Source organism: Oncorhynchus clarkii, chromosome 17, assembly GCF_045791955.1.
Source record: "Oncorhynchus clarkii lewisi isolate Uvic-CL-2024 chromosome 17, UVic_Ocla_1.0, whole genome shotgun sequence".
Classification (NCBI taxonomy): Eukaryota; Metazoa; Chordata; class Actinopteri; order Salmoniformes; family Salmonidae; genus Oncorhynchus; species Oncorhynchus clarkii.
The window spans coordinates 6,010,474-6,025,367 of record NC_092163.1 but is presented as its reverse complement, the minus strand read 5'-3'; the positions used below and the strand labels follow the sequence as shown (position 1 = coordinate 6,025,367).

The window sequence follows — 14,894 nt, the reverse complement described above, 5'->3', positions numbered from 1 at the left end:
CTTTTGTCTTTCAGATTTGATGCACCTGATGCGTTTCTTGACATCTTTCCATTGTTCCATTGTCTTCCATGTTGCGGATGATAGCGACTGTTTTTCCCTCCTACAGCCCAGAACTGTCTTGCCAGCCTCTTCCATTGGCCGGTTCAAAAGAGTAGGTGGTCCTATCCACTTCCTTGTGGGGGACGATTAAATATATTGTTTAGGGATGATGTTGAACTGACGCCTGGCCTCTGGGTGGTTCAACTTGGCAGAGTCTAAACCGGTTGTTCTTTTTCTCTCTCTCCCCCAGTTGAACTTCAGAGACATCTTCCTGATCAACAGACTGTGTTCACTGCTTACTTCTACCTCTCTTTTGCTTCTATCTTTAAGGGAGTTTTTTTTAAAGGGAGTGTGTTTTTGTTCATGCCACATGAAAACAAATTATATATATATTAAATCTAATTCCATCTCTGACATCTAATTAATATATCTCTGACATCTAATTAATATATCTCTGACATCTAATTAATATATCTCTGACATCTAATTAATATATCTCTGACATCTAATTAATATATCTCTGACATCTAATTAATATATCTCTGACATCTAATTAATATATCTCTGACATCTAATTCCGTCTCTGACATCTAATTCCATCTCTGACATCTAATTCTGTATCTGACATCTAATTCTGTATCTGACATCTAATTCCATCTCTGACATCTAATTAATATATATCTGACATCTAATTCTGTATCTGACATCTAATTCCATCTCTGACATCTAATTCTGTATCTGACATCTAATTCCATCTCTGACATCTAATTCTGTATCTGACATCTAATTCCATCTCTGACATCTAATTCTGTATCTGACATCTAATTCTGTATCTGACATCTAATTAATATATATCTGACATCTAATTCTGTATCTGACATCTAATTCCATCTCTGACATCTAATTCTGTATCTGACATCTAATTCCATCTCTGACATCTAATTCTGTATCTGACATCTAATTCTGTATCTGACATCTAATTCCATCTCTGACATCTAATTAATATATCTCTGACATCTAATTAATATATCTCTGACATCTAATTAATATATCTCTGACATCTAATTCTGTATCTGACATCTAATTAATATATATCTGACATCTAATTCTGTATCTGACATCTAATTCCATCTCTGACATCTAATTATGTATCTGACATCTAATTCTGTATCTGACATCTAATTCTGTATCTGACATCTAATTAATATATATCTGACATCTAATTCTGTATCTGACATCTAATTATGTATCTGACATCTAATTCTGTATCTGACATCTAATTCTGTATCTGACATCTAATTCTGTATCTGACATCTAATTCCATCTCTGACATCTAATTCTGTATCTGACATCTAATTCTGTATCTGACATCTAATTAATATATATCTGACATCTAATTCTGTATCTGACATCTAATTCTGTATCTGACATCTAATTCTGTATCTGACATCTAATTCTGTATCTGACATCTAATTCTGTATCTGACATCTAATTCCATCTCTGACATCTAATTCCATCTCTGACATCTAGACCTACTTTTGTTTTTGTTTCATGTCGAGACATGATCACATCTAAAATCAGATTGGAAAAATTAATGTGTATTTTGTTTTGATATAAACCCTTAGATGCTCATTGTATGATTGGATATAAACCCTTAGATGCTCATTCTATGATTGGTACATAAACCCTTAGATGCTCATTGTATGATTGGTACATAAACCCTTAGATGCTCATTGTATGATTGGTACATAAACCCTTAGATGCTCATTGTATGATTGGTACATAAACCCTTAGATGCTCATTGTATGATTGGTACATAAACCCTTAGATGCTCATTGTATGATTGGTACATAAACCCTTAGATGCTCATTGTATGATTGGTACATAAACCCTTAGATGCTCATTGTATGATTGGTACATAAACCCTTAGATGCTCATTGTATGATTGGTACATAAACCCTTAGATGCTCATTGTATGATTGGTACATAAACCCTTAGATGCTCATTGTATGATTGGTACATAAACCCCTAGATGCTCATTGTATGATTGGTACATAAACCCTTAGATGCTCATTGTATGATTGGTACATAAACCCTTAGATGCTCATTGTATGATTGGTACATAAACCCTTAGATGCTCATTGTATGATTGGTACATAAACCCTTAGATGCTCATTGTATGATTGGTACATACACCCTTAGATGCTCATTGTATGATTGGTACATAAACCCCTAGATGCTCATTGTATGATTTGGATATTAACCCTTCATGTTCATAATTTGGATATTTATAAATGCTAATTAACAAATAGATTAATATCATTTTCATTTTATTTATTCTAACCTTGAAACCTCTTTAATTTAGTCGTTGTGTTTCATTGAGATAATTTGTGTAACTTGTCATCAAGCTAAAGGTGTATGAAAATGTGATGACGTTATGATAACATTGATAAGTTGTTGACATAAAAGTATTTTAAAAACTCACTACATCATGAATGTTCCATCAGTATTATTAAAACATTCACTACCTCATGAATGTTCCCATCAGTATTATTAAAACAGTCACTACCTCATGAATGTTCCCATCAGTATTAAAACATTCACTACCTCATGAATGTTCCATCAGTATTATTAAAACACTCACTACCTCATGAATGTTCCCATCAGTATTAAAACATTCACTACCTCATGAATGTTCCATCAGTATTAAAACACTCACTACCTCATGAATGTTCCCATCAGTATTAAAACAGTCACTACCTCATGAATGTCCCATCAGTATTATTAAAACCCTCACTACCCCATGAATGTCCCCATCAGTATTATTAAAACACTCACTACCTCATGAATGGTCCCATGTTTTAATAATACTGATGGGAACATTCATGAGGTAGTGAATGTTTTAATACCGATGGGAACATTCATGAGGTAGTGAGGGTTTTAATAATACTGATGGAACATTCATGAGGACAGACTCATTCATGTTAATGCGACCTCATCCTCAGTAGCCTATTCAGTTCATATCCATGTTAATGCGACCTCATCCTCAGTAGCCTATTCAGTTCATATCCATGTTAATATGACCTCATCCTCAGTAGCCTATTCAGTTCATATCCATATTAATGCGACCTCATCCTCAGTAGCCTATTCAGTTCATATCCATGTTAATGCGACCTCATCCTCAGTAGCCTATTCAGTTCATATCCATATTAATGCGACCTCATCCTCAGTAGCCTATTCCAGCAGGGCAACGGAAGCGCTTCTTACCTTGAAAACGCTTCACTCTTCATGTCGAATAAATTAGTCTGTCCATTTGAACTAAGCAAGCTGCTAAATCGATCATTTTACATATTGCCCAGGTTACTGAAAGACTATCTGAAATGAGATGTAGGCCTATCGGGGACTATAGGTGACCTGCATCTAGCTAACCAACCCATGGCAAAGGTTAATTACAGTCATAAACCCAGAGTTTAGTCAGTAAAACTATGCCTGTTGAAATGACAAACGTTTGTAGTCTTAACGATTTGTAGTCTTAACATCTGGGACACAATAACGTCACAATTGCCAGAAAATTGCCTAACATTCGTTTTTATAATTCATCCAAGTGTTTCTTGCACAGAGGTTGAGATCCTCTGTCCAACTTTCATCCCTCACACTCTCCTGTTGGATTTATCTGTAGCTATTATGCACGTGCCATACGGGATTTATTTACAATCATAACAGACAAACGAGTTAAATCGACATCCATTGATGGAAAATGATACGGCAAATTTAATGATGGCGAATTATAATTTCTCTTGCGACATAATTAAATTATTTTTAGTCACCTTTAGCTCGCAAGAATTATTGTTTCAATGGGAAACCGAATGTTGCTTCTTACATTGTTGCAAGTTAAGTTGATATTCCTACTTAAATCGTTAAATCGCTCGATAACGTCCTGGAAAAGGAGTTTGACTAAATCTGGCAACTCCGATGTTGCTGCGAAATGTTGTTTTAGTTTTTTTTAGAGGGTGCGTTCGTTTTCAGGCCTTCTGGGCGGGTTTGGAGTGGTCTTGTTATAGATAGAAATTGTATATAGACCTGGCAACCACAACAGCAGCTAGTCAGCCACCATTGTTCAGACCTGGCAACCACAACAGCAGCTAGTCAGCCACCATTGTTCAGACCTGGCAACCACAACAGCAGCTAGTCAGCCACCATTGTTCAGCAGCTTTTTAACAAACATAGCAGAAACATTGGAGCCCTTTAGACACTATCTGTGATTATTAGCCATTTTGTTTTCAACACACTTTCATCGTATCTACCAGTTACCCCATTTAATAGCATATTTACGTTGTGGTTGTCAGTCAGCTAGCTGGATGGTTACATTACCACTAGGCTAGTCGCTAACGGTAACTAGCTAACGTTAGCTAGATAACATCTCCGACTATGAGCTCCCTAAACTACTCCTTCCCTGCTAAAGAAGAGGAGATCGGATGGACGGAGACAGAAACTCCCGTGAAAGAGGAGAAGGAAGAGGAGGCTGTTACAGTAAAACAAGAAGTAGAGGGTGAAGCTGGTACATTGAAAGAAGAAGAGAAAGAAGCTTTCGGAGTGAAAGAGGAGAATGATTATACCGTGAAAGAAGAGGAGGAAGAGAAACAAGACGATGCGTTTTTTGGAGTGAAAGAGGAGAAAGATTTTACCGTGAAAGAAGAGGTTGAAGAGAAACAAGACGATGCGTTGTTTGGAGTGAAAGAGGAGGCGGCGATGACAGTAAAGGTAGAGGAAGACGTTTTTAGAGTGAAAGAGGAGGAGATGACTGTCTCGTTGGAGGAAGAGGAGACTGGAGATATCATTAACACCAGTGAGTACTGTCTCAAAAACGGGTAAAAACGTTGAGTGTGTGTGTGTGTGTGTGTTTTTTAAGGGGGTATTGTACTGATATTGTACAGTTGAATATGTTGTTCTTCTGTACTGTAGGGATTGTTGAAGTTACAAATAGTGGAGACCACCAACAAAACGTAACAATGGATTAAATGCATTCTACTGTTCTTTCTTTGATAAAGGTAGAGAGCTGATTTACATTCCTGCGCTCTGTATGAATATAATAGGTTCTCCATCAGTGGATGGAGTGGAGCATTAAATATAGAGTCCTGGACAGAGTCTTGTCCATCAGTTGCTGTGGATGGAGTGGAACATTAAATATAGAGTCCTGGACAGAGTCTTGTCCATCAGTCGCTGTGGATGGAGTGGAACATTAAATATAAAGTCCTGGACGGAGTCTTGTCCATCAGTCGCTGTGGATGGAGTGGAACATTAAATATAGAGTCCTGGACAGAGTCTTGTCCATCAGTCGATGTGGATGGAGGGGAATATTAAATATAAAGTCCTGGACAGAGTCTTGTCCATCAGTCGATGTGGATGGAGGGGAACATTAAATATAGAGTCCTGGACAGAGTCTTGTCCATCAGTCGATGTGGATGGAGGGGAACATTAAATATAGAGTCCTGGACAGAGTCTTGTCCATCAGTCGATGTGGATGGAGGGGAATATTAAATATAAAGTCCTGGACAGAGTCTTGTCCATCAGTCGATGTGGATGGAGGGGAATATTAAATATAAAGTCCTGGACAGAGTCTTGTCCATCAGTCGATGTGGATGGAGGGGAATATTAAATATAAAGTCCTGGACAGAGTCAATTCTGAATTCAACTAAGGATAACCGTTGAAGGTGGCTTACCTCTTAGCCAGCTAAGTTTCTATGGCAACAAATCATTCAACTCAAATCTTCTCCTAGGCAGGTTAAGGGCCAATCAGGAGGCAGATTAACTCCACTTTGTCCTGACTCAAGTGTCTGAGCTGCGAGTTATGGTGTGGAGCCATGTGTTAATAATGTATAGTAGTGATTCTACACCAGAATAGAAGCCATGTGTAGTAGTGATAGTAGTGATTCTACACCAGGATAGAAGCCATGTGTAGTAGTGATAGTAGTGATTCCACACCAGGATAGAAGCCATGTGTAGTAGTGATTCTACACCAGGATAGAAGCCATGTGTAGTAGTGATAGTAGTGATTCTACACCAGGATAGAAGCCATGTGTAGTAGTGATAGTAGTGATTCCATACCAGGATAGAAGCCATGTGTAGTAGTGATAGTAGAGATTCCACACCAGGATAGAAGCCATGTGTAGTAGTGATAGTAGTGATTCTACACCAGGATAGAAGCCATGTGTAGTAGTGATTCCACACCAGGATAGAAGCCATGTGTAGTAGTGATTCTACACCAGGATAGAAGCCATGTGTAGTAGTGATTCTACACCAGAATAGAAGCCATGTGTAGTAGTGATTCCACACCAGAATAGAAGTCATGTGTAGTAGTGATTCTACACCAGGATAGAAGCCATGTGTAGTAGTGATTCTACACCAGGATAGAAGCCATGTGTAGTAGTGATTCCACACCAGGATAGAAGCCATGTGTAGTAATGATTCTACACCAGGATAGAAGCCATGTGTAGTAGTGATTCTACACCAGGATAGAAGCCATGTGTAGTAGTGATTCCACACCAGGATAGAAGCCATGTGTAGTAGTGATTCTACACCAGGATAGAAGCCATGTGTAGTAGTGATTCCACACCAGGATAGAAGCCATGTGTAGTAGTGATAATAGTGATTCTACACCAGGATAGAAGCCATGTGTAGTAGTGATAGTAGTGATTCTACACCAGGATAGAAGCCATGTGTAGTAGTGATTCTACACCAGGATAGAAGCCATGTGTAGTAGTGATTCCACACCAGGATAGAAGCCATGTGTAGTAGTGATTCTACACCAGGATAGAAGCCATGTGTAGTAGTGATTCTACACCAGGATAGAAGCCATGTGTAGTAGTGATTCCACACCAAGATAGAAGCCATGTGTAGTAGTGATTCTACACCAGGATAGAAGCCATGTGTAGTAGTGATAGTAGTGATTCTACACCAGGATAGAAGCCATGTGTAGTAATGATTCTACACCAGGATAGAAGCCATGTGTAGTAGTGATTCCACACCAGGATAGAAGCCATGTGTAGTACTGATTCCACACCAGGATAGAAGCCATGTGTAGTAGTGATTCCACACCAGGATAGAAGCCATGTGTAGTAGTGATAGTAGTGATTCTACACCAGGATAGAAGCCATGTGTAGTAGTGATTCCACACCAGGATAGAAGCCATGTGTAGTAGTGATAGTAGTGATTCTACACCAGGATAGAAGCCATGTGTAGTAGTGATAGTAGTGATTCTACACCAGGATAGAAGCCATGTGTAGTAGTGATTCTACACCAGGATAGAAGCCATGTGTAGTAGTGATTCTACACCAGGATAGAAGCCATGTGTAGTAGTGATTCTACACCAGGATAGAAGCCATGTGTAGTAGTGATTCTACACCAGGATAGAAGCCATGTGTAGTAGTGATTCCACACCAGGATAGAAGCCATGTGTAGTAGTGATTCCACACCAGGATAGAAGCCATGTGTAGTAGTGATTCTACACCAGGATAGAAGCCATGTGTAGTAGTGATTCTACACCAGGATAGAAGCCATGTGTAGTAGTGATTCTACACCAGGATAGAAGCCATGTGTAGTAGTGATTCTACACCAGGATAGCCCAACATGTTGGGGGGCATCTCAGATTGTATTGGTCATTCTCACATAAAAACGTAATTAGGAGGAAGGATGTATGTTTTTTTAAACATTTGTATCACAAACCGTTTTTGAGAAAATCAGGATGAAAGTGGCCATTTTAGGCCCATTTTAGACCTCTACATGCCTCCTGTCAGACCCCATGACCTCTGAACCCTACATGATACAGACATCTAGTCATTAAACTGTATGACCGTATGACCTCTGAACCCATCATCTAGTCATTATACTGTCAGACCCCATAACCTCTGACCCCTACATGATACAGACAACATCTCGTCATTATTCTGTCAGACCCAATGACCTCTACGTGATACAGACATCATCTAGTCATTATACTGTCAGACCCCATGACCTCTGACCCCTACATGATGCAGACAACATCTAGGTGTCGTTATACTGTCAGTTTCAATTTATTCAACATTCAAATATTCATTTTATCTCAAAAGTTCTCCTTTTTAATTTGGTTCATTTGAAGGCATATTGTTTGTCAAAGTGTACTCCTCAATAGGCCTACTTCACATGTCCAGAGTGGGCTCTCTTGTTCATTTTGAAGCTGTGCTTCATTTTATGAGCTTCACCAACACAGTGAATGTGAAAATGCATTAAAAAAAGGGACCTCTCTCTGTTGGCGATTTGCTGAACGTGCAATCGTCAAGGAGGGATGTGATTGGTTAATGACCTACAATGTACATTTCTATGTATAAAATGGGAGATATCTTCAGAGAGATGTGACGTGTTTAAAAGAAACGATCTAAAAAGAAGCAAAAAGGGTCATTTCTTAAATTAAAAACTTGGAGCTGATTTTTCTGGTGTTTTTTGTTGTTGTCTCATGTCCAACAATAAAACTTGTATATATATATATATATATATATATATATAGAAATATATATATATATATATAGAAATATATATATATATAGAAATATATATATATATATATATATAGAAATATATATATATAGAATATATATATATATATATATATATATATATATATATATATATATATATATATATATATATATATATATATATATATATATATATAAATATATAAATAAATATTATTTTTTTCTTCACAGAAAACTTGGTGGGCCAAATAAAAACACCTGTGGGCCAAATTCGGTCCGCGGGCCGGAAGTTGGGGAACGCTGCTATAAGGAGTGTAAGACACCGAGATGTTGTTCGTATCATGAACGGTTCACAGATCATAGGGTCTTAATGGAAGCATGAATAGGTCTCCACATTAAGTTTCTATGTGAGAATTACCAGAACAATCTGAGATACCCAACATATATTTCTGGGGTTTGCCCTCTCGCTAAGATTGCGTTTTTATTTATTTCTTTATTTCACCTTTATTTAACCAGGTAGGCCAGTTGAGAACACCTTTATTTAACCAGGTAGGCTAGTTGAGAACACCTTTATTTAACCAGGTAGGCCAGTTGAGAACACCTTTATTTAACCAGGTAGGCTAGTTGAGAACACCTTTATTTAACCAGGTAGGCTAGTTGAGAACACCTTTATTTAACCAGGTAGGCTAGTTGAGAACACCTTTATTTAACCAGGTAGGCTAGTTGAGAACACCTTTATTTAACCAGGTAGGCCAGTTGAGAACACCTTTATTTAACCAGGGAGGCTAGTTGAGAACACCTTTATTTAACCAGGTAGGCTAGTTGAGAACACCTTTATTTAACCAGGTAGGCTAGTTGAGAACACCTTTATTTAACCAGGTAGGCTAGTTGAGAACACCTTTATTTAACCAGGTAGGCTAGTTGAGAACACCTTTATTTAACCAGGTAGGCTAGTTGAGAACAAGTTCTCATTTGCAACTGCGACCTGGCCAAGATAAAGCAAAGCAATTTGACACAAACAACAACACAGATTAACATCTTCCGCTTCATATGAACAATATTTGAGGCAGAGGACTGATGAAATGTTAGGGTTGCTTTGTCTTACCTTGCTTCATAGGGGCTGGGTTACCAGAGCAACAGCCAGGAAGAGAAGCGCTTCAAGGAAGGGGCCGTAGAGCTAGCCGGCAAATAAGCAGAGGGGGGAGGCAGGAGCTACGCCGGGCCACGGGAGAGTCAGAGGGTAATCTGATGGGTATTCCAGAGAGATGTGTGGCCACGGGAGAGATTCCAGAGAGATGTGTGGCCACGGGAGAGTCAGAGGGTAATCTGATGGGTTTTCCAGAGAGATGTATGGCGAGGGAGAGTCAGAGGGTAATCTGATGGGTTTTCCAGAGAGATGTGTGGCCACGGGAGAGTCAGACGGTAATCTGATGGGTTTTCCAGAGAGATGTATGGCGAGGGAGAGTCAGAGGGTAATCTGATGGGTTTTCCAGAGAGATGTATGGCGAGGGACAGTCAGAGGGTAATCTGATGGGTATTCCAGAGAGATGTGTGGCCACGGGAGAGTCAGAGGGTAATCTGATGGGTATTCCAGAGAGATGTATGGCGAGGAAGAGTCAGAGGGTAATCTGATGGGTATTCCAGAGAGATGTATGGCGAGGGAGAGTCAGAGTATGTATGGCGAGGGAAATCCCAAATAAACACATTCCCAAGGCAATAATCCAGAGCTGGGTCAGGGAACCAGGAGGCCAGCAATCAGAGGAAGAAGCTAAACAGGTGGATATTATCAAACCAGTGCAGTCCAGACTCAGACGTAGGAAAAACAGCCAATACGCAAGCTAGCTAGCACTATTAAACCAAGGTGGTAAAAGTCACAAAACTCACTTAGCTCTAAAAGTTGACAAAAATAACAGGCCTAAAAGTAGACAAAAAAAAACAATGAAAAACAAACACTGTTAACTAAACAGGTACCAGGCAGTACGCGGCAGTCAAGCACGACGCCAGCAGATACTCTTGCCCAGATATGACATCGTATTTAATGACCTTTTGACCCAGACTTCGGTCACACCAATTGCAATATCTCAGCAATGGTAAGGCCTAAAGACGTGAAACAAAGTCCACTGTGCTTCTGAGAGTATGTTGTATCAGCTTTAAAAGCAATGTTTATTTTATCCGCATAACACCCTACCATGACTACTGCCATCCTACCACTACCAAGACTGTTTCACAACCATAAATACTAACACCCTACCATGACTACTGCCATCCTACCACTACCAAGATTGTTTCACAACCATAAATACTTTAAACACACATTTCTTCAGTAAATCTCATTTTCGAGTTAAATAATCTGTTTGTCTTTGGCAGGAAAGAGAACAGACTTTCATTCTGACAGTGGGAAGAGTCCTTCAGAGGAACCAGAGACATCCAACCCAGCAAGGCGACACTGCTGCTCCCAGTGTGGAAAGAGTTTAACTCAGTTAGGGAACTTGAAAATACATGAACGAATACACACAGGAGAAAAGCCTTACCAATGCTCCCAGTGTGGGAAGCGTTTTACCCTGTCAGGACACCTAAAAGTGCATGAAAGAACACACACAGGTGAGAAGCATTTAGCAAGACCACACCACTGTTCCCACTGTGGAAAGCATTTTACTCAGTTAGGGAACTTAAAAATACATGAACGAATACACACAGGAGAAAAGCCTTACCAATGCTCCCATTGTGGGAAGCGTTTTACCCAGTCAGGGTACTTGAGAACCCATACGAGGACACACACAAGAGAGAAACCCTACAAATGCTCCCAGTGTGGAAAGAGTTTTACCCAGTCAGGACACTTGAAAGAACATAAGAGAACACACACAGGGGAGAATCCTTACCAATGCTCCCAGTGTGGGAAGCGTTTTACCCTGTCAAGTCACCTAAAAGTGCATGAAAGAACACACACGGGGGAGAAGCCTTACAAATGCGCCCAGTGTGGAAAGAGCTTTACCACATTAGTTCAATTGAAAGAACACAAAAGTAAACACACAGGGGAGAAGCCGTTCCACTGCTCCCAGTGTAGAACAAGTTTTACACAATCAGGAGGCCTAAAAATACACATGAGAATACACACAAAAGAGAAACCCTACCAATGCTCCCAGTGTGGAAAGCGGTTTGCCCGGTCAGGGCACATGAAAGAACACAAGAGAACACACACCGGGGAGAAGCCTTACCAATGCTCCCAGTGTGGGAAGAGTTTCACCCTGTCAGGGCACTTAAAAGTGCATGAAAGAACACACACAGGGGAGAAGCCCTACCAATGCTCTCTGTGTGGAAAATGTTTTACCACATCACAGAATCTTAAAGTACATGAGAGAATACACACAAGATAGAATCTTTACCACTACTTCCAGTGTGGAAATTGATATTTCACATCACATGAAGAGGGAGTGGTTACAGAATTGATTGGACAACACCTAGTAAGAAATACTATACACGTTAAACATGTGAAATACTGTAGATATGTTATTTAAAAAATGCAACTCGAAGCTAGAAGCATCAAAGTGCCTAGAAAGGTAGTTCTAACCTTTAAATATGACTGGGCAAAGTCATTAGTTCTACCCTTAAATATGACTGGGCAAAGTCATTAGTTCTACCCTTAAATATGACTGGGCAAAGTCATTAGTTCTGCCCTTAAATATGACTGGGCAAAGTCATTAGTTCTACCCTTAAATATGACTGGGCAAAGTCATTAGTTCTACCCTTAAATATGACTGGGCAAAGTCATTAATTCTACCCTTAAATATGACTGGGCAAAGTCATTAGTTCCACCCTTATATATGACTGGGCAAAGTCATATTTAAGGTTTGATCTACCTTTCCAGGCATTCTGATGCTTCTAGCTTTGAGTTGAATTTTGTTTTAATAACATATCTACAGTATTTCACATTTTAACGTGTATAGTATTTCTTACTAGGTGTTGTCCAATCAATTGTGTAACCACTCCCTCTTCCAATTAGGGCCGATTGGAAAAAGCTGTTCAAAAGAGGACAACGTATTAACATTTCTCTGTACTCCCCGACGAAAGCCGTGCAGCCGAAACGTGTGAAATATTTTTTTAAACTTTGTTTCCAATTGAACATGCCATAAAAATAAAGCCATTTTAATTCATTATATGAAGAGTGCATTGGTCCTCCTTTCTTTTTAATGACCAATTTACCCCTTTCACCAAAGAGCACCTTCTATCTACCACAATGTTGTGTTCCTAAGCAGTGCTTCCTTTCCTCCTCTTTTTTTTCTACAAGGAAAATAATCATTTGAAATTAATTCATTAGGCCCTAATCTATGGATTTCATATGACTGGGAATGCAGATATGCATCTGTTGGTCACAGATACCATAAAGAAGGAGTAGGGTTGTGGATCAGAAAACCAGTCAGTATCTGGTGTGACCACCATTTGCCTCATGCAGTGCGACACATCTCCTTTGCATGGAGTGCTGGATATTGGCGGGAACTGGAACACACTGTCGTACAAGTCGATACAGAGCATCCCAAACATGCTCAATGGGTGACATGTCTGGTGAGTATGCAGGCCGTGGAAGAACTGGTACATTTTCAGCTTCCAGGAATTGTGTAACAGTGCTGTGTCGTCTAGTTGCAACATTAAGTCTTGTAATGCGTTTGTCACTTTTTTAAAAAATTTACTTAACATTTCAGGGAATAATGTGATTTGTAAAGTGATTTGTAAACATTGAAAGTCAATATATATAAAAACATATTTTAAAAAATAAAAAGAGTTCTTAACAGGGCGTGTCCCCAAGACATCCAACCAGAACCAGAACAAATAGCAGGCCAAACTTTCCCTCTCAGCACTGCCTGGACTGCGCAGAAATGCAAATGCTTTCCGTTTGAGTTATGTTAGGTTTTATTTTCATCGTTTTATCTTTGTCTTGTTGAAACATGAGGTGGTGACTGAAACATGAGGTGACGGCTGAAACATGAGGTGGTGACATGTGGCGGCTGAAACATGAGGTGGCGGCTGAAATATGAGGTGGCGGCTGAAACATGAGGAGGTGACGGCTGAAACATGAGGTGACGGCTGAAACATGAGGTGGCGGCTGAAACATGAGGTGACGGCTGAAACATGAGGTGGCGGCTGAAACATGAGGTGACGACTGAAACATGAGGTGGCGGCTGAAACATGAGGTGACGGCTGAAACATGAGGTGGCGGCTGAAACATGAGGTGGCGGCTGAAACATGAGATGGCGGCTGAAACATGAGGTGACGGCTGAAACATGAGGTGGCGGCTGAAACATGAGGTGGCGGCTGAAACATGAGGTGGTTACCGAAACATGAGGTGACGGCTGAAACGAGCCTCTTGCCCACACAATTTGAGGAATTTGAAATTATTTATACTTTTACTTTTGATTATTTAAGTATATTTTAGCAATTACATTGACTTTTGATACTTAAGCATATTTAAAACCAAATACTTTTAGACTTTTACTCAAGTAGTAATTTACTGGGTGACTTTCACTTTTACTTGAGTCATTTTCTATTAAGGTGTCTTTACCTTTAAGTCTGACAATTGAGTACTTTTCCCACCACTGGTTTCTACCATGGGGCGGCAGGGTAGCCTAGTGGTTATAGCATTGGGCTAGGTTGCAAGTTCAAATCCCCAAGCTAACAAGGTACAAATCTGTCGTTCTGCCTCTGAACAGGCAGTTAACCCACTGTTCCTAGGCCGTCATTGAAAATAAGAATTTGTTCTTCTGTTAAGGCTACGGCTACCCCCCTACTTTGTGCAATTTCCGCCTGAAGACATACCCAATTCTAACAGCTCAGGCCCAGAAGCAAGGATATGCATGTTACCATTTCATAGAAAACACTCTGAAGTTTGTGTAAATGTGAATTGAATGTAGGAGAATATAACACCATAGATCTGGTAGAAGAAAATACAAGGAAATAAACAGACATTTTTCAGTTCTTTTATTGTTGTTGCATCTTTAAAATAAACAAGAACAGCCAAACATTCAGTTATGATACTGGGGATAATTTCAAATAAGAGCATAAGTAGGCAACAGTATTTGCCCAAAGTTTCAGACAGATACCTCTAGGAATGAGTGAGGCACATGCCATTGGGCATGAAGTCACCCAGGTGTCCCTCACAAGTTTCCCAAATGTGGCCGAATTGGAACATCGAAACATTGATGCAAATAACTATATACAAAACACAAAAAAAATATTCAAACATACCCGGAAAAATATATATTGGAAAATTGAAGGAAAAAAATGAACATTTCCAAAATGTTTAAATAACAAGGGTAACTATTTACACTCAATGTTCAATAATGTGAAGACCCT

The 14,894-nt window shown here is 39.4% G+C and overlaps 1 protein-coding gene across 1 annotated transcript; it reads left to right on the top strand.

The window, feature by feature from the left end:
- Window positions 1-4,406: 4,406 nt before the first annotated feature.
- On the top strand, window positions 4,407-11,926 carry LOC139370108 (zinc finger protein ZFP2-like). The gene is made up of 2 exons (XM_071109427.1): window positions 4,407-4,885; window positions 10,917-11,926. Exons 1-2 carry the CDS (start codon window positions 4,468-4,470, stop codon window positions 11,921-11,923), a joined length of 1,425 nt encoding a protein of 474 aa, XP_070965528.1. The 5' UTR covers window positions 4,407-4,467; the 3' UTR covers window positions 11,924-11,926.
- Window positions 11,927-14,894: the final 2,968 nt, after the last annotated feature.

Bases quoted from the DNA above. Each gene is read 5' to 3' on its own strand.
- LOC139370108 (XM_071109427.1), top strand. From the start codon at position 4,468: ATGAGCTCCCTAAACTACTCCTTCCCTGCTAAAGAAGAGGAGATCGGA. The intron at 4,886-10,916 runs GTGAGTACTGTC...TGTCTTTGGCAG, and splicing joins TGGAGATATCATTAACACCA to GAAAGAGAACAGACTTTCAT.